We start from the raw sequence: 21,160 nt of genomic DNA, 5'->3' as shown, positions 1-21,160 counted from the left end.
AATTTCGCACCAACTCCACTTCCAGATTTGCTGATTTGCCTAACCTGCAACTACATGACCACTTACAGCAGCAACACAGTATAAGATAACCACATACGAGAGGTGTGGGCGGCCAAACACAGCTCCTCATTTCTAGACTTTTTCCCAAGATCGGATATGTTAACACTGGGACCAACCACTGAAACAGTAGAGCATTCCTTCCAGCATCCAGTGGCCTGGGGACCAGAGGAGGTGGCAGGTCAGAGGGCTCCACTGCTTTGAGACATAGCAGCTGTGTGTTCACTGGGAGCTACCAGCCTGCCTGCCTGCCTTTCCTTCCTTCTTTTTTTTTTTTTTTTTTTTTGGTTTTTCAAGACAGAGTTTCTCTGTGTGGCTCTGGCTTTCCTGGCACTCACTTTGTAGACCAAGCTGTCCTGGAACTTAGAGATCTGCCTACCTCTGCTTTCCAAGTGCTGGGATTAAAGGCGTGCACCACCACTGCCTGGCTCTTCCTGGTTACATTCTAAGCCCAGTTCTTCAACCTTCTCAGAGATTCTGAACACCTAAAATTACTCTTTCAATAACTTTGCTTGAATTGCACATGGCAACTGTTAACCAAGAAACTGCACAACTGCATTTCTGAGTGAAAACCCAAGTCCACCATGCTACAGTGTAGACATCCTTTTCCTGCATTTCCTTGTGGAATTAAGGAAAAGGAGTGGGAGTTTCCAAAGACCTGGGTTTGAATCTCAGCTGCAGGACTAGGGACCACTCTATGTCTAATAGATCATAAACTCATCCAAATGAGTCCCCAGAATGAGTATGTGAGGACTACAGGAGAGAATACGTACTTAGAGACAGTTGAATGAGCGGCAGGGGGGTCCCCAGAGGGAAATGTCTTACCTTTCTTCCTGTCATTATCCCTGAAAATCCCGTGCTCACCAGCACTTCTTTCATTCAGAAAAGGTTATTTCTTGACTTTTCACTCTCTGGGAACATGAGATTCCATGTTCTCAGCAGGTTTAGTAGTCTCTTAGAAAACTAAAATATTCAAAGAAATTGCTTTTTTTATAAGCCAAATTCAAAGAACCAAATTTGAAAATATGCTTTGATTTAGGGGAACAATTTCACTTTGAGAAAGGTTTTTAAGTATACAATGTATTTCAGCAAATCTGTCTTAATTGTCCTAAGCCTAAAGAAAAAAATGGCCCATTATTTTATTTTTAAATTTATTTAATTTTATAAAAACATATATTTTAGTAATTTGAAATAGTTTTTAAAATATGAAAAATGGAATAATTTTCCCATTGAAGGGGGTAGGATGATTCATGCAGTCTTAACAAGCAACATTAATAAGAACCCACATTAGTCTTACACACAGTTGTAGATGGTTACAGAAGCATGTATAGAAATGTGTGCATACACATTAGCACAGTCTTTGCTCTGTCACCTAAGAGCACATAAAGTAAATAATACCCATATGAACAAACGCACTGACTTCCTGGTTTGGAATAGCATCCTGGAATGGAAGGAATCAGAGCTCCTTGGAGAAGCAGCTGGTTCTAGTACTGAGACATGGAATGAACAAGATGGTGTTAGAATAGTCTCTGTGGTTTTAGAAAGTAAGAACAACTCCGTGTTGATAGGAATATGTCAGAGACACAGGAGTCAACCCAAAGAGCTTCAATAAGACAAAGCTATACAGCTTGAGAAAAAGAACTATTGGATTATAACCTAAATATAAACACAGATGAGTCAATATTCAAGAAGAGGTTACTCTCCCATGCATGGAAAATTCCAAATAAGTCCTACAGATCTCTTCCCTAAAGGAGGGGCAGCTGAAGTCCCCTGAAAGCTCCTTTTCAAGAGGACAGTATGGGAAGGGGAAAGAAGTCACTTTCCCATGGGGAAGCCAGGTGACCAAGGTCAACCCACATCAATAGTCGTAAATCATACTGTGCTGGTAGTGTTTATTCTTGACAAGACATAATGAAAACAGTACTCTACCTCTGGGCTTTTCCTTCTCCCAGGCCACATAACTCCAGTGTAACTGTAAGAAAAACATCAGATAATCTAATAGAGGGGCATCCTACACATACCTGACTAGAATCCTTCGATGTCCAAGGAAGTCAGAAACAACAACAAAAAAGTTTGATAAACTTTAGAATCAAGAGGAGCCTAAGAAGCCATGATAATATATGTAGTGGGTACCCTGGAAAGGACCCTGGAACAGAGAAAGCATGTAGGTACAGTCATGGAGATGTGAACTTGAGATGAGTTCTCAGTTATAGCAAAGGTATGGTAACAATGGCAGAAGTTAAAATAGCAAGATGGTAATAAGAATCTCAACCTGTTGAGAAAATCTAGTTTCCAAAGGCTTCCCCCAGTTACCTCTCACCTAATCCTATCACTCTCAAGCAGGTACACACTGCTCTTAGTTTCCTGTACATAGTTACATGTACAGATGCCTGTACACATGTGTGCAAAGGCTTTTAAGGCACAGATGCAGGCTCTGCCTCTTGCTTTCCTGGACTGACAAGACAGTTGGCTCCTCTCTTCCAGCTGCATGGAAACTAGTGTCTGATGGTCGGTCACACAAGCTCTCTAACCAGTAACCTAGTGTGGCGGTGAGGTGGCTCGCTCTCTGTTGCCGTTACTGCTTCCAGGAATAACTCTGCACACCTACACCTACTATTCCATTTGCTAATGGTAATCCCGGAACAGAACTACAACATCAGGTGGGGGTGCGTTTGTAGTTCCGACAGATACAAACTACTCTTGGGAGCTGTATCAATTTACGGTACCCTTAGTGCCCTGTTGTACTTTAGAGTTGTGATAATACATGGAAACCTGGTCCACTAACTGCTTTTCTTTTCTTTGATCTTATTTACAATATTTAACTTTGAAAATGCCTTATTTTGAGAGAAGAAATGTTGCAACTGAACTCCAAAACATCACAGCTTCTAAGAGGATTTATTGTTCACACATTAAAGAATCTCACAATCATTTATATTTTCAGCATCACTAGCTCCATAAAATTATTTTGTGCGACTTCTACTTATATGTTTTCAATATGCTTCCCTTGGCAAGAATCAGTACCTGGTTCCACCAGTGTCCAGGAAGCTATACCCTGGCCACCATCCACTAGAGTAGTCAAGGTCAGGGAGATAAATCTGTTATATGAGAGAGGAATTTTGTTGTTGGAAGGAACGTCGGAGCAGCTCTTAGGTAGAACTTGCCACCACAGGCCTGCTTTTCTAGTTCATAAAATCAAAACTCTACACTGGAGTGAAATGTCTCAGGCCCTAGTATAAGAAATTCATTTAAATACAACTTCATACACTCAGTTCAGAAATGACATGTTCATTCTCATAATAAATCACTAACAAAAAAAAGTAGCTGAAAATGTTTCCTAACTTCCTCCCAAACCTCTCATCACATACCTGAAAGTTTCATATCCAGACTCAGCTCCTCTCCTTTAAGACAGCTGTGCATTGTTAAAAAGCTGTGAAAACAGTATTCTGAAATCTGTTTGCCCAAACTTTAAATGTCTGGTCATAGTCAAGGGAGTTGGAAAGAAACAAGGTTTATTCCCTTTTCTGTATGGAAACCCATTAAGAAATGATGGCACCCCATTTTCCCTTTTTTTTTTATAAATGATACATACTTCTAGTTTCTCCAAAGTCCTCAAAAAATGATGTCCGCACTCTAAAATGGCAATTTCCATTGGGAAGAGTATTTACCTCTGTACATATGGCTTCAGTTATGAACCAACTATCAAATGAAATGCTATATTTAATTCCTTGAATCCGGCCTCTGTCTCAGTTAAGACATGCCCTATCTTTGTTACTAACTAGCTTTATAACTTAATACAAAGTATTTAACTTGACTAATGTTGAATTTCTCCACTAGTAACAAGAGCATAATAATCATAATTAACCCCTGGAGCTATTTGTGAATGAAATGAAGGAACAGATAATGCTCAGTGCATGATGGGCAAATAGCTAGTGCTCAGTAGATGTCAGAAACTATCAGGATGTGTGGCCTGGTGAGTGCCAGCAGCTGAAAGGGGCTGCTAGGGACAAAAAAATGATGATGGTTTCAACATCATTAGCTCAGAGAAATCTGGAAAGACTGTATTTTATATTTCAAAGGAACTTATAAGAATTGATTGGGTGCTCAGCAAAAAAGAATGTTGCTTTGATTTACTCACATTTTATGAAAATTGTTACATCAATATTCATAATCTAAAGAAGCTTATTGCATTCCTTTCTTCTAATCCCTTCATCTGGTTTTGAGAACAGAGTTATTTTAGCCTTGAAGAATAAACTGAGAAATGCATTCAATTTTTGTTTGTTTTGAAAAATATTATGTAGGGGCTGGAGACTTAGCTCAGTAGCCGAGCACTTGTTCACTAAGCACAAGGCCCTAGACTCGGTCCCTAGCATGGAAACAAAGGTTCTGTCAAGTCAGGATCTTCTGTTCTTTGAAAGTTTGGTGGAATTTGCTTACAAAACCTTTGGCCTGTGCCCTGTGAAAAGACAGTGCTTCTCTTTTTAAGTTATGAGACTTTGGGCTTTTTGGAGTAAGTCATATTAAGATTTATTTTTCTTATTTTTCCTTTTAAATGTGTGGATCATGTAGAAACATGTTGCACATGTGTAGCTGCTCATGTGTAGGTATGTATGCACATATGTGTGCATGTGGATGTCCTAGGATGATGCTGGGAAGCTGGGGAGAAGAGAGTCTTCGGCCTGTTGCACTACCTGCAAGTCATGGAGTGAGCTGCAGAGTTCCAGCTTGTGTGAGTCACAGCCTCCCAGGAGGGACTGTTGTTGACCAGCTGCTTTTTCAAGTTGTCCGTACTCTAACCTCTCGCCCACGCTCCTGTATGTAAGTCCAATAAAGTAACTGGTTTCTAAGTAAGTTGGATTCTTACTTAGAACTGCCATCAGAATATTCCCTATTCAGGGTGAGTACTGTTTATTCACCACTCCCAAGGGATAGTGTCACACAACAGATCCAGGCTGTACCATGCTAAGTGTTCACTGCTCTTAGATCTACAGTAAGGTAGAGAAGAAATATATGAAAAAAAAAATGCACAGACAAGGCAGATGTAATTGTTTACGAGAAACTCTGCACTAGAACAGTAGGGCAGTACTTCAAGTGAAAGACCCTACCCACCAGGGGTGTCAACATGTAACAGGGAAATTCATTCGAAAGGAAAGGGATTGAACTGAGACACCTGCTTAAAACTGAGTGTTTTTCCAGGATCAGCCACTAAGGCTGTTTTAGTTGTTTCCTGTTGCTTTGACAAAATTCCACAATAAAAGCAACTTAAAGGAGAAAGGGTCTATTTGGTTCACAATTCCAGATTATGGTCCATCATTGTGAGGAACTCAACAGGAACTTGGAACAGCTAGTCAAACCACATCAACAGTCAAGAGCAGAGAGCAATGAATCACTTATTTCCCCACTCCTACACAATCCAGGACCACTGACAAGTGAATGGTGCCACCCACAGTGAGCAGGTCTTCCCATTTCAGGTCATGTGATCAAGAGACTCTCCCAAGGACATGTCCACAGGCCAACCTGATCTAGATAATCCCTCATTGATACTCTTCTCAGGAGATTTTAGATTGTGTCAATGTGACAATTAAAAGGAACCATTACCGAGGTGTGCAGAGGCCACTACTGATGTGCAGAAGGGGGCAAAACTACATCCTGAGTGGTCAGCAGAGCTTAGCAGTGTCATCCACATGGACATGTTTTTGGAAGAGTGTAAAATGAAAAAGCCACAGGATGATGGAGTTTGCCTAAAATTTCAGAAAGCCACTGAAGCCAGGCAATATGTGATAGGATCAGAATCCCTGCAAGGCAGCCTTAAGAGACTATAATGTGACCTGAAGTGAAATTTAAGGTATGATGAAGACTAAGATTCTGGAGATGCCAGGAGCGTGAAGAGTCTGCCAAAGAAATAGGATTAGAGCACAGAGTGGAGCAGGCCTAAGAGAGAGGCTATGTGTGCTGCAGATCATAGAACTAGAAGTCACCAAATCAACTGGAGTCCAAATAACGCTACCAAGTACCCTAGATGCTGGCTATGGATGGATTGGCTTTGGTCTAAGTTGTGCCCTGAGCCAATCATTCTTTGTTGTGTTTCTTTATATCAAGAATGCCTACTATATGTCACTGTATGTTGGAAGCATGTAACTTTTTTTAATTGCACAGGGGATCACAGGTAAAGAGACCATCTAGGTCTTACAAGAGACTCTGAACTTTGACTTCTGACTACTGTTAGAACTGCTAAGACTATGAGAGTATGCACCTGGTAGTATAATCACATACCTAGAAAAACTGAGTTGTAGATAAAAATGACTAGAATTCGGATGAGAAAATCAATTCTCTAAAAGTTTATACTTATAATACAATTCTAACTAGAATCCCTAGTGGGATTATAATGTAATAAGAATTATCCTAACTGGGTGGTGGTGGTGTATTTCTTTAATATCAGCACTCGGGAGGCAGAGCCAGGTGGATCTCTGTGAGTTCAAGGCCAGCCTAGTCTACAGAGTGAGTTCCAGGACAGGAACCAAAGCTACACAGAGAAACCCTGTCTAAAAAAAAAAAAAATTTAAAAAAAATTGTCCTAAGTTTATGTGTAATAGTAACTTTCTATGTAAAAGATGGTATAAAATTTAGAGAAGAAAACTTTACTAGGGATTTGTCAGAGCCTTCCAACAATAGGTAATAACATTATCTTAAAGTTTAAAGAAACAGGGGCTGAAAAGATGGATGGGTCAGTAAAGTATGTGCCTCAAAAGCATGAAGGCCTGACCTGAGTTCAGCTTCCCAGAACTGACATTAAAAAGCCGGATACAGCAGTGTGGTCCAACTGTAACCCAGTGTTGGGAAGGCAGTGTGGTCCAACTGTGACCCATGCTGTGAAGGCAATGTGGTCCAGTTGTAACCCAGTGCTGGAAAGGCAGTGTGGTCCACCTGTGACCCAGTGCTGAGAAGCATACACAGAGGATTCTGGGTGCTGACAGTCAGGCAGAAGAGACAAGTGGTGAGCTCCAGGGTTAGTGAAAGACCCAGTCTCAGAGAGAGAGAGAAGAGAGAGAGAGAGAGAGAAGAGAGAGAGAGACACTGAAGAGATGGCTTAGCGGTTAAAAGCACTGGCTGCTCTTCCAGAGGATTGGAATTTGTTTCTTAGCACTGGCACAGTGGTTTACAACTATCTGTGACTCCATTTGCAGAGGATCTGATGCCTTCTTCTGACCTTGGAGGGCACCAAGCATGCAACTGGTGCACATGCATGTATATAGGCCAAACATTCCTACACATAAATTAAAATAAGTAATTGTAAAAAGAATTAAAAATAAAAAAAATAAGATGGTAATCAATTGAGGAAAACACCTAACTTTGACCTCTGATTACCACAGATGTACACGACCCCCCCCCCCCCACCACACACACATAAAAGGTTTAAGTGGAATATAATTACATATCAAGTATATTTAAAGAACATCAGAAAAAAATACTACTTGCAAGAATGGGTTAATAAGGTATTCTACTAAAATTAATATTAATGACATATGAAATAAATTAGTACAACAGAAGAGAAAAGACACTAACACACAGGAAATTCTACTGCTAGATGGTAAAAATGATGATTTAATTACACATAAACTAGTACAGTGGGAAAAGAATGAAACTGAATAATTGAATCTCATATCACACAAAAATATGTTAAATGAAAGGATCCTAAAACTATGTATATTATGTAATGTTTTAACCAAAATGAATCAGAAACAAAAAAAAAAAAAAGATCACCATTTGGTTATACCAAAATACAAACCTCTGATATGATGATACCATAAATATTCAATAAAAATGCACTTTAGAGAAAATGAATATATAGAACACTTAACATCCGTACTATTCAAAGTGCTCTTTAAAATTATCAGGAGGAGGCTGGGAATAGTGGCACTCACTTGAATCCCAGCACTCAGAAGCAGAGGCAGGTGGATCTCTGTGAGTTTCAGGTCGGTCAGGGTCACACAGTGAAACCTGTCTTAAAAACAAACAAAATGCTTAAGAGGAGCTGTGAAGTCCACACACATCTGGAATCTAGGCACTCAGGGGCTGAAGCAAGAGGAGTAGGAGGTCCAGGTCAGCCAAACTCCAACAACACAAACTGCTACCAAGAGAACCTTCAATAAATCCACTTTAAATAGGCAACCAAAAGACAAAGGAAAAATAACTAACTGATCACTGGTGTATATTACAGTTTATTGGGCTGGCAAGATGGCTCAAAGGGTATCTGCCCTGCTTTCAAGCCCCATGGTAGAAGGACAGAATCAACTCCAGTGAGCTGACCTCTGACCTCCACATGTGCACCGTGGAACACCAATGACCCCCATATACACATATAAAAATTACAATTTTTAAATTAAATTTCACATTTCTTTTCTGACTTCATGGTGCCACTGAATGCATGACTCCTTCTTTTCTCTTCCAACACTCATCCCTCTCTGGATTGCCATTAGTGTGTGTTCATTCCTTCCTAACACTGCCTCAAGACTCAATCTTTCTAAAATATCACCCTTTTTCTTTCTTTTATTGACTCTTTGTGGATTTCACATCATGCACTCCGATTAAAATACTATTTTTATCATTATCTTGATGAACAATTTTCAATACTTTCAGGTAGAAATATGTATTCCTTAGACTTATTCCCCAAACTGTCTAAAATTCTGGATTCATGTTGAGAAAGAAAAGTGAAGAAATTAGAATATTGCATTGTTCAGTGATTTCTTGGCTACGACATCAAATTCATGGGCAACAAAAGTAAAACACAGAACGGGGCCTGTTCAGCTGGGAAGAGCCTTTGCATCAAGGTAAACAATAAATGGCTTGAGAAGACAACCTATGTCATGGGAAAGCCACATACATGACAAGCAGTTTATATGTCCCACTTATGAGACACTTGTACAACTCAACAACAACAAAACAAAAATAGCCACGTCTTTAAAATGGGCAAAGGACACAGACAACAGCTCCCCATGGAAGATGCAAATGACCACCCAAAACATTAGATGTTGCTAAAGGTGCAGAGACAAGAGCCTGGCGCCATTATGGCAGGGATGTCAAATGATACTGTCACTAGAGAAACAGTATGGGCACTGCTCAAATGACGTAGCCATCTTGCCTCTGGGTGTTCATCAGAGATCCCAGAGCAAGGCCTCCAAGGGCCATCTGTAGACCCACCTTCTCCACAGCCTCAGATGCAATGGGTAAGAGATGTAAACCCCCAGAAGTCCACAGGAAGATGAGTGAAAAAGAACCAGGAGTGCCCACACACACAACGGACAACTGTATCCAGTCAGGACTGAAAGGAATTCTGACACAGATGACATTGTGACAAGTAAAAACCCCAGATACAAAAAAAAAAAAAAAAAAAAAAAAAAAAAAAAAAAAAAAAAAAAAAAACCCAAAAAAACAAAAAAAAAAAAACAAAACAAACAAACAAAAAAATACCACATCATCTCACTTATTTGTACCATGTTAGGAGAGTCAAACTCACAGAAACAAAGTTGACAGCGGCTGCTGAGAGCTGAGGAGGAGAGGAAAAGAACATCTAGTAGCTACAAAGTTTCAGTTTTGCACTGTGAAAAAGTTCCACACATGTACTGCAGAAAATGTAAATAAATATACTTCAAAACTCCGAACTGAATAGTTAAAAATGTTTGAAATGGTACATTTAAGGTCATGCATTTTATGACAACAAAAATTACAAAGCATATTACAATTCAGGGTTTTATATTCAACATGAAGTTTTGAAAACCTTATCACTTTCCTCCACAAACTGTTGAAGTTTTAGAAATAAAACATTAAAAATGAAAATAAAATCTGGATTCCTCTTACACACAGTATATGCTCCATTTTCCTTTTGCATCCTAGACCAACAATCCCCTAGGGATAATGCGACAGCAAAGTAAATTCCATTTTGTTCTGCTGAAATCGTACTTTGTACTCGAAAGGTCTCTCACATACCCACTTAATTCTGCTGCTTTCAATGGTAAGACAGCAGGGGACAACCGCAAACACAGAGCACAGGCAGTTATCACGGTTGTTATCAGGCATATTTGCAAGACAAATGAATTAACACAGACTATCATGGCGTTAAGAAGGCGGCAGACATTTCCGGTACAGCTAGCTGCTAACAACATCAAGAAGGAATTCTCTTTACCTAGTGCCTCCTTCTGCAGATCATAGCATCTGGCTTGCAAGTTTACTTCATGTTGTTTGGACACCTGCATCTGCTGAGACCTCAATATGGCGGCATCTGACAACAATTTGAGATTTTTCATTTCCTCTTCCAGGCATACTTTATTTCTCTGGGAAATTGTCAGACTTTTATTTAACATATCTATTTCTGTAAAGAAAATTCAAAGTTTATAAACAGAAGACATTAAATCACAATCCTCTAAAAACTGGTTTTCTTTTAGAAAATCAGTATGTGAAAAGAAAACAACTTTTCTGAGAGTATGACCCCTAGCCAAAAGTTAGATGTAAATGCACTAGCAATTCTGAAAAGAAACAAGGAAAATAGACTGGGCTGCTAAATAATGCACTTTTTTGTTTTTTGCCTTAAATTATACTTTTACATTCTCATATAAATATGAAAAGTTTAATACCTGTGGAGTCCTCTGGGTTTTGTTGAAATTGTATGACAGAGAAAAGTGCATGTAAACGTGCAGCATGAACTGGCTGGTAGCATTTCTAAGATGGTTACTGGCCTGCCTTCTAAGTGGTAAGCGTGCAAAAGACCTGGAGGACGGAGCAGCTAAAACTAGCAAGCTCGTGGGTGGAAAGTATTTAACAGTTAGCGAATGCATTTTAATGATTCTAATGGTACTCTGTCCCCTAGAGTGAAACCAGAATTTACTGTAGTAATTCAATGCCATTACTCTCCTTCCATTTAATTTCTAAATGGCTTCACAGTTCTACTTACATTTCATATACCTTCTTGAAAAATGTCAGAGCAAATCATCCATCAGAAAAATTAACAAATTTTCCCTTCACCAATGTTTTCGGCACTGCCAACATAAGCCACCACTAAGGCAGCAAAACACACACGAAAAATACTATGTCATTCGTACAGATCAGCTAATCACATTAATGAGGGTGTGGACTATGAAACTCTGGACAGTTTTCTAGGAAGATTACCTGGCACTGCCTTCTATGGCGAGTCCCTCCTATGTTGTGCAGTGGGTTCAGGAGTCAGTGGGTATCTCACCATGTTGGCTTGGTTTATTGCTCTACCATGTCTACACATGCAAGAAAGATCAAAGTAGAGATCCACAGGACAGATCTAGGAGCAGGCAATACATCAGCTGATGACAGCAGGGTACAGGAAAGGAGGAATTTCCTAAAGGATGGTGCACAGCACAACCAAGAATGTGGTCCAGCCAGGCTGATGGTGCACACCTTTAATACCAGCACTTGAGAGGGCAGAGGAGGCACGTACTTCTGCGTTCAAGACCAGCCTGCTCTGCACAGCCAGTTCCAAACCAATGAGAGGGACATCGAGAGATTAGAGAGCAAGACAGTGAGAGGGGAAATGAAAGAGAAAAAAGTAAGAGAGAGAGAGTGTGCTAGAGGTCGAGGGAGCTCAAGAGTGTGAGTGAGAAAGAGCAGGAGAATCTGATTCAAAGAAAACAAAGCAACAGCTCTTTACATGGGTAAAAGTAATGTGTGTGAGAAAAAAGTGGCCTTGAGAAGAGGCCCAGGTAACTTTTCTCTTTTAGTTCCTTTTCAACTTGCAAATGGAAACCTAAGGAAATAAATGCATGTTTCTACTGTGGTCCAATAGTTACATTAGCTGGCATCTTACCCACTGAGAACAGCTAATATGCTTCTAAAGCTGTGGCTATGAGCCTGTTTCTGGGAGAGTGAGGGCCAGCACATGAATATAGAACGCTATAAGAAACAAGGCAACTTAACAGAGTGAGACAAAGGAAACCGCTTCCTGGGTATTTTTACCCCCGGGAAGGCAGCTTCCTATGGCTGAATAAACGGTCCCATACTGTAACATCTGCCCATGTTTGAGTCAGAATGACACTGCAGAGCAGGACACACATGCTGCCACCTCTTTCTCATTTGCCAAAGTGACTTTGCTTCGGCTTAGCTGGCTGATTCTGTTAGTGAGCAGTATCGTCTCTAAAATAACTCATGTCAATGTGACTTTCTATCTGACACTAAGAGGCAGAATCTGCAACACCAGCTGATTTGTGAAATATAGTCTATTTCCATGTACTCATGGAAAAGTACAGCAAGATTTCCAAACTAATAGGGACTAGAACATTCCCAACATGGCATCAGGAAATCAAACCCAGTGAAGGTAAATGAACTCAAGCATGATGAGCTAAACGCTCCTCTATCAACTGCTCATGGCATTAGAATACAATTCTGTTTTGTTTCCATAATTTCACACTTGTTGGTTATCTGTCCCAATTTGTGGTTCAGAATTCTGATCCCTAGCAGGTCAACCTATACTGGTTACTGTACCCAACTTGAGGCTGTTTCAGTGCAACCCAGAGAAATAATCCCATCCTCACACATTTGGCCTGCCATAGCTCACATGCTACCATAATGGAAGCCTTCTGAGCTAACCTAGATATGGCATACCAATTCGCACACTTACTTTGTACTGATCACATGTAAGCATACAAACTCGTATTAGGGTATAGGTTAATTTAGGCCAGAGATAACAATCTATTTTATTGCCCTGTAGTTTCCACTATCATGCTTTGGAAATAACAGGAGCTGTTACAGACATAAAGGCTTCTGAGTAGAGCTTCTAAATGGTTCCTAATGTGCCAGTATTTGAACATCTTGAATAAGTGTTTCAGTTTCATTTCAGAGGTAGGCATTTCGAGCTGGATAGTTTGATGCCAAACTAGGTTAAACAACTAAAACATACACCTCCCCAAAATGTTAGCAATCTAATCAGATATGCCTATTTCATTCTTAATTCCATCAGTTTTATTAAAACTGTCAACTCTAACATAACTTTGTACTTGATTTCTAAAAGGTCAAGAGATATCCTGGGCGGTGGTGATGCATGTCTTTAATCTCAGCACTCAGGAGGCAGAGGTAGATGGATCTCTGAATTCGAGGCCAGCCTGGTTTACAGAGTGAGTTCCAGGACAGCCAGGGCTACAAAGAGAAACCCTGTCTTGAAAAACTAAGAAGAGAGAGAGAGGAGAGAGAGAGAGAGAGAGAGAGAGAGAGAGAGAGAGAGAGAGAGAGAGAGAGAGAGAGAGAGAGAGAGAGAGAGAGACTGACTCACCAGAGGGAAGTTGCAGCCTGGTGGTGGGATGCCTGTGTGAGGCCTTGGGTCTGATTCTTAGCACCCAATGATTTTAGCAAAATTCATTAGCTAAAGCAAGTATGAGAATACAAACTAAGTTCTTTACCTTATTAAGGTTTATTTCTGTCTTTGTAGCCTCGAGCTTCGTCAAGTGAATGTACAATTATATTGTGTCATTATGCTATTACAAGAACTCTATAACCTTATTATCAGGGAATTCCAATGTTACATTCACTGTGTGACCATTAATTCACATAACTTTAATTTTATTACAATAATAAGAAAGGCCTTTAAAATTATAGTTATTAAATGAAGGAATCAAAAAACATGACCTTGATTTTAAAAACTCTTTTATTTTGAAACAGTTTACAGGAAGTTACAAACAGGTCTATAGAGCGGTTCCATTCCCCCTTCACTCTGCTCCCAAGAGAAGCATGTTAGACTTAACCAGCTGTGTACAAACTCATTTGTGTATACATGCTTGTTCTACGCAACTTTAACACAAGTAGAACATTCTGGTTTGCTCTGTATGGCTGTGACAACACCCTAACAAAAAGCAACTTGGAGAGGAAAAAGTTTATTTCAGATTACAATTACAGTCCATCATAAGGGCAGGAACTCAGACACAGATCTGGAGACAGTAACTGAAGCAGAGGCCATGGAGGAATGTTCTTTCCTGGCTTGCTCCTCATGATTTGCTCACCCTGCTTTCTTATGCAAGCCAGGGACTGGCCTAGGAGTGGTAGTGCCCACAGGAGGCTGGGTCCTCCCACATCAACCAACCATCAAGGAAATGCCTCCATAGAGTTGGCTTCAGGCCAACCTGATGGGAGCAATTCTTCCGCTGAGGTTCCTCTTCCCAGATGACTCTCTAGTTGTGTTAAGATGACAAAAAACTAACCAGGACATGCAGCTTTATAGTTACTACCACAGTCAGATCATGGGATTTATACCTCCAAGCTCAAACCTGCTGTTTGCAGCCAGCTCATTCTCTAACCAACCAGAGCTAGTCCTCAGCAACTGCTCATCTTTGCTTATGCTACATAAATGGAACAATAAATGATTTTGAAATGGAACATTTTCTGATTGGATTTGAAGTCCAATCCACAAGCTAGAATTCATGCTTGGTACCATTAACAGAGCCAAAACCCCAGAGCTGGCTGAGTTACAGACCCTAGGGAGGACCTGCAACCACTATTCTGCTAACCTGATGTAGTAATAAGCTGCTTCCTAAGTTGTATGTGCATCTCTCAGCCCGCATCAGAGAAACTCCTTTTTTCAGTAGATGGTGATTTATACAGAGACCCAACTGGTCAATGTGCACAGAATAAGAGACATGGGGAGCTCGGCTCTAAATGGGACATCTATATCATAGTCCCTCTTTCAAAGGCCCAAGAATCATAACAGAAGGGGGGGTTGAAAAATTAGGAGCTAGAGGTATTTTCCAGACACAACAAGGCCTTTTTACACATGAACTCACAGTCCCTGTGACTACAAACACAAGATCAAGTCAGACAAAATCCAAGCATGAATGGAGAGGGGCTCATGAAGTCCCATCCTAGCTGGAGAGCCACTGGCAGCTGTTGGTTGTTGTGGGAAAGTCAGTTTTATTTAGGGATTTGGCCCCAAGAGGCTGCCCATGACCCAGGAGATGGTCTATACCCATGCATCCACAGGCAGCACCAAGTTGACTCAGTGGCTTTTTAAAAAGAGCACCCGAAGTGGGGAAAGGAAAATGGTGAGGGGATAGGCGTAGGATTGGAGGAAAGAGTATATCTGATCAGAAGATACTACATGAGTTGTGAAATCCTCAAAGGACTAAAAAAAGGAAAAGCCCGTGAAAAGATTCTGAAATTGACTTTGTTTTAAACTGCAAAATTTTCTTTGATGTTCATTCAAGTTATTGCATGTATTAGTAAGTCCTTCCTTTTTGTGCTGATTCAGCATTGTTTGTGCTTCACCCATGGCAAAGCATCTGGACTAGTTCCAGTTGTGAGCTATCATGAGTAAAACAGTTATGAACATTTAAGTATCGGTCACATGTTTCAATCCAGCCTGGACTCTGGGCTGGAGAAGAGGAAGGGAGAGGGAAAGGGGGAGGGAAGGTGAGAGGGGGGGGGAGGGAGGAGGAGAGAGTGACTGATTTTTAAAAGTAAACCCAGATTCTGGAATAAAGAAGAAGAAAATTTTGGTAAGATCAATAAGAAAGTCCCATTCTAAAAGCGCGAGAGCCACTTGGCAAAAAGACTGTCAGTTATGGGATTTTCTCTGGGTCTTTCTATGACAAGACTGGACAACCTGGAGTGCGATGCTGATACATGATCGGCTCACCAGTGACTTATTTTTGAAGAAAAGCACCGAAGTGGTAAAGGAAATGGTGGAGGGAAGGTGTTAGAGGAGGAAGAGAAAGCTGGTCAAAGGTACTAATATTTGGTTGTGAATTCAAAGAAAAAAGGGAAAGGTGAAAAGAGAAAGACTTTGTTACTAATTTTTTCTGATTTCTTTCAATTTTTAGTTTATAAGTTTCTTTGTGCGTCAGCCTTGGTTCGACGATGAAGGTTGAGAGAGAGTTGGGAAAGAGTATAAGACGATGAAAATTTGAAGTACAGTCGTATGTCAAAATGAAAAAACAGATCTACAACAAAAAAAGAGCTACAAAAAAAGATGGAAAAGACAGATGAAAGCATCCCTGCTACAATTCGCATTACCTTTATCATTTTGTAAGTATCAAACTAGAATTATATTTTTAGTTTTTAAAGTGTGGAAGAGTTCATCTCACTAATTTAGAATAGCAATATCCACTAAGCGATATCCACTACAAAGCCATACGTGTAAATTAAATCTTCTACTGAAGACTTGAAATGAATTTTAATGGTGTATTTAACTCCAGTTATCTAAAAGTGTCACATTTTGCCAAGGGGCTAAAACCCCATTTCAAATGCTCTATAGCCACAAGTGACTGGTGGCTACCATACCGGACAGTACAGTAGATGTGACGCTTCTTCAGGCTTTACTGGTCTTGGCTTTTGAGGATCTTATGTTCAATTTATTTTCTCAAAGCTTGAAGGTGTGAATGTTGTGTGTTCCTATATCCACTAGAACATCTGCTAGATCTGAAGTACATTCAGAGCAGCTAGCTGTAAGAAGAACAGGATCAGCACCTTTCATGTTTCGCACCCACTTGTCCCAATCGGTACACAGTGCCCTGGGGCTGAGATCATGTAGACAGTAGTGAGCAAGGAGGAAGAAACCTCTCCCCATGGCAAGATCTCAACTGCATACACCCATGGGTTGTGTGCACTCACCTCTTGTCTGGCAACTGAGTATGCTGTCCTTGTGTGTGCATTTCCACCTCCCAGCTTTGGAAGAAAGCCCTGTTCTTTTTCTCAGAGACTACAGCCTAGCAGAGGATAGACAGTAAACAACAAGACAAATCAACGAGTTGACAAGCAGACTCCCAACAGTGACACATATTATTTAGTATGAAACAACGGATAGAGACGTTTAGATAGGAAGGCTGTAAAACATTCCTCGACGATCTCCCGGAGGAGGTAACATGTAAACCAAAACATAAATCTAAAGGATCAGCAGGGCCTTCCTCAGTTTCCCTTGGTGAACCGGAAGTACTCCTTCTAGGACAGCTTTCCATCATACTCATTTTTAACGGCATCCTTTGAGGAGCGGGTGTTCTTAATCTTGGGGTTTATCAATTTTTGTTCTTTTGTAGGTCTTGGTGTATTCCCATCTAATGTCTTCTTTCAGAGTTTTAAAGTTTTCATTGTAGACGTCTTTCACTTTTGCTTAGATTTATTCCAAGGTGTTATTAATCTATCGTGCATATGGCCATCACCCTGATTTCTTTTTCAGCATGTCTGTAATTTGTCTGTAGGAAGACTACTAAATTTTGTATGTAAATTTGTATCCTGCCTCTTTACTGGAAATGTTGATCATTTTTGGAGTTTTCTGGGGAAGTCTTTAGGGTCATATCATCTGAAAATAAGGGTTCTGTGGCTTCTCTGTTTGTATCTATTGTATTTCCTTGGCTTGTCTTATTGCTCTAAGACTTTGAGCATTATATGGAATAGGAGTAGGGAAAGTGGCAGCAATGTCTTGTTCCTGGTTTTAATGAGAATGTTTCAATTCTTCTCCCTTAAAGCATGATGTTGGTTATAGCTTTGTCATATATAGCCTTTCAGCTACATTCCCGCTATGTTTCATATTATGTTATTATGTCCTCCGCACCCTTATTATCGCTGGTACTTTTGTCATGAAATGATTCTGTCAAATAAAATGCTCATGTGGTTTCTGTCCTTGAGTTAGTTTATACTGTAGGTTACACTTACTAATTTGTGTTTGTTGAACCATCTTTACTTTTCTGGAACAAGGCCAACTCGATCTCTTTGTCAGGTGCTCCTGTATTCAGTTTGCAAGATTTTGTTGAGGATTTTTGTATCTTTGTTCATCAGGGAGAGTGGTTTTATAGTTTCCTTTGTACTGTATCTTTTTCTCTTTTGGTATTAAAGTAATACTGACTTTGTAAAAACAATTCTCAAATGTTTCTTCTATTTTAAGGAATTTGAGAAGCATTGGTTTTACCTTCTTTAAAAGTCTGGTAGAATTCTGTAGTGACTCCATCTGGACCTAAACATTTTTTTTTAATTGGGAGACTTTTAAAATATGTTTTCAAAATTGCTTTAATCTCATTGCTTTTTATACAGTTCTACTTAAATAACTGATCTCTTCTTAGTTTAACTTGATATTCCAGATAAATCTATAAATTCATTAATTTTTCAGGTTTTCCAACTTAGTAGAATAGACATTTTTGAAGTATGTCCTTTTGATCCTGAACTTCACTGCTCTTTGATCTAATGTTTCATTTTTCATCCTTAATTTCATTATTTTACTAATCTGGGTGTTTTATCTCTTTCTCTTAAGTAGGCCAAAGATCTGTCAATTTTATTTATCTTTTTTTGTTTTTGTTTATTAGACAGGGTCTCATTATGTAGTATTGACTGGCCTGGAACTCACTACATAGACCAGGCTGGCCTCAAACTCACGGAGATATACCTGTGTGCCACCACATCTAGCCCAACTCCTTATTTCATTGATTTCCTATTTTTTTCACTTAATTCATTAATTTCATTAATTAAGTAGTTTCATCTCTGGTCTTAATTAATTTCATTAATTTCTTCCCACCTAGCACTTTTGGATTTAGTTTGTTCTTTTTCCAATGCCTTAAGATGGATCATTACTTACCTGTGCTCTCTCTGATTTTTTAAATGTCTTTATATTATACATACAAACTTCCCTCTTAGAACTGCTTTTACTGTATCCTATAGGTTTTGCTATGCTGTTTTTCTTCTATTCTAGGAACTTTTAAATTTTCTTGATTTCCTCAATGATGTGACCATCATCATTCAATAGTGTGTTGTTTAATTTTCATGATGTAGTTCCTTTTGCTATTGATTTCTAGCTTTAATCAGTGCGGTCAAACAGAGAACAAGAAGTTATTTCAGTTTTCCTAGATTTGCTGAAACCTGTTTCGTATCCCAGTATGTGGTCTATTTGAAACAAAGCCCCACTGACTGCTGAGAGAAGAGCTATTGTGTAGCGTTTGGGTGAAATGTTCTCTAGAGGTTTCAGTCCATTTAACTACGGTGTTTCTCTGCTTTTTGTCCACATGACATGTCTACTGGTGAGAGTGAGTATTGACGTAACCTACTGTGCTGGTGCTAGTCTCTGTGTTCCTATCTAGCAGTATTTGTTCTATGGAAGTGAATACACCCAAGTCTGAAGCAGGTATGTTTACAACTGTAATGTCCTCTTGATATATTGCCACCTTGGTCAGCATGAAGTTACCTTCTGATTATTCTTGATTTGAAATATTCTTCGTCAGATATTAGAATACCAATACTTGCTTGGTTCCTGTTTGAATACCCTTTTCCATTCTTTTACCCCAAGACAGTATTTATCTTTGTTAGTGAGGTATGTTTACTGTATACAGCAAAAAGATAATTCTTTTTTCTAATCCAGTCAGCTAGACTGTGTCTTTTGATTAGGAAAGTAAGAGCATTATACTCAGAGCTATGAAAGGTATGTATTAATGCATACCATTTTGCTAATTTTGTAGTGTTTAGTGATTTATTTCTACTCTGTTTTACCACAGCCTTAGCATCATTAATGCCTCTGTAGTCTCTTAGACATGCTTTTCCTTCTCCTGAATCCAAAGTATTCCTTTCAACTGGTTTGGTGTTCTGGAATCCTCTTAGTATGCATTTAACTTTTCCTTCAACTATGACAGATAATTTTGGCATAAGAGTAGTCTGCGATGGCATCTGTAGTCTTAGAACTTGAAATACATTGCTCTAAGCCCTTATGGCTTTCAAAATTCCAATAGGTGACTTGGTCTTCTCTTGTAGCTTTCAATATACTTCCTTTATCATATTTATTTAGTATTTGAACTATTACATGACTAGAGAAGTGTTTTCTTGTCCTGTCTATTTGGTACTATAATTTAGATTATAATAAGGAAGTAAAGGAAAAGAATGAGAAAAGGAAAAGATAAAGGAATGAAAAGTAAATGCGATGAGGATATAAAGCAGAGTAGAGAGTGCCTGATAGCAGACTGGTAGACAAACACACAGAGTAATCTGAAAACCTAACTGAACAATACACATACAAAAGCAAAACTACCACAAGACATATATTCGAGACTGGAGATTAAGAAAACAGAAAAGAAGAAGTAGAAAGAAATGCATGGTGTTACCACTGACACAGTCGTGTCGGGGTGGAAAGTCACCTTCCTACATTGCTCTCACTCAAGCTGAGTCCACTGGATGTGGGGTCAACGGGGAGCCACTCCCTCTGTAGCCTTGGTGTTCCACGTCCTTCTGGTATGTGGTCAAGGAGAGTCTGTAAGTCCTTCTCGGGTGGCTCTTTCAGACACCTGCACTCTACCCTCACTTCTGAGGCCGAGGGACTGCCTGTGTGTGGACAGTGCCACTCTTGAGGTTTTGACTCCTCACTCCAAGGTAGCTGACTCACTCAGATGGTCACTGATGCCAGAGGACCTGTATGTAGCTGGGTGCTGATCCCCAGGCACCCAGCCTGCTCCCCTGTTGAGATCTCCATGGCTTAATAAGTTCATCTGCAGACCCTGACTTTTGCAAGGAAGCAGCTTATTGTGTATTAACTTGACTGTTTTCTTTCACTAAGTTTCAGTGATTGCTGTGTGACAAAACTTTTTGTTGTTGTTGTTTTGCTTTGTTTTTCAAGATAGGGTTTCTCTGTGCAGTCTTGGCTGTCTAAACACTTGCTCTGTAGACCAGGCTAGTCTCGAACTCACAGTGATCTGCCTGCATCTGCTTCACGAGTGTTGGGTTTAAAGGCATACACCACCATGACAAAACTTCTTTTGGGGAGATGTAACACACAAATCTACTCACTCCAGATAGGGAGCCTACGACAGACCAAAGTAGGGATACCAGCGAAGTTCAAATTGATGAACCATGAGTTTTATTGGAGTTACTTACAGGAACAGAAATGACTTAGACAGCTGCGTCACCAAGGCCCACCCCAGCCTGGGTGACAGCTCACAAAAGCAGGAAACCTAGAGCACACTTCACAGCCTGTAGGCAGCTCAACAGGTTGGAGAAAGTTCTCTCCAAGTGACTGATCTAAATCTGCTTTTCCCAGGCAGCTGGTCTGGTCTCAAAGTCTTTTTGTATTTTGGCTTGTCTGAAAGTCTTTTCTGTAGCTTTTCTTGTGTACTTTGGCAACAAGGAGACTGGGGAATCTGGT

At 39.8% G+C, this 21,160-nt stretch overlaps 1 protein-coding gene across 3 annotated transcripts in view; it reads right to left on the bottom strand.

Annotated features, from left to right (window-relative positions):
- Lekr1 (leucine, glutamate and lysine rich 1) overlaps nucleotides 1-21,160 on the bottom strand; it is a 186,615-nt gene that overhangs the window by 96,038 nt on the left and 69,417 nt on the right. For all 3 annotated transcript variants that reach the window (XM_037206641.1, XM_028888675.2, XM_028888676.2), the window contains one exon: nucleotides 10,235-10,420. In XM_037206641.1, coding sequence (XP_037062536.1) covers nucleotides 10,235-10,420 — 186 coding nt within the window. The remainder of the gene's footprint in view (nucleotides 1-10,234; nucleotides 10,421-21,160) is intronic.

The sequence above is a fragment of the Peromyscus leucopus genome, chromosome 6, assembly GCF_004664715.2.
Source record: "Peromyscus leucopus breed LL Stock chromosome 6, UCI_PerLeu_2.1, whole genome shotgun sequence".
Lineage (NCBI taxonomy): Eukaryota > Metazoa > Chordata > Mammalia > Rodentia > Cricetidae > Peromyscus > Peromyscus leucopus.
This window is presented reverse-complemented; position numbering and strand designations above follow the sequence as displayed.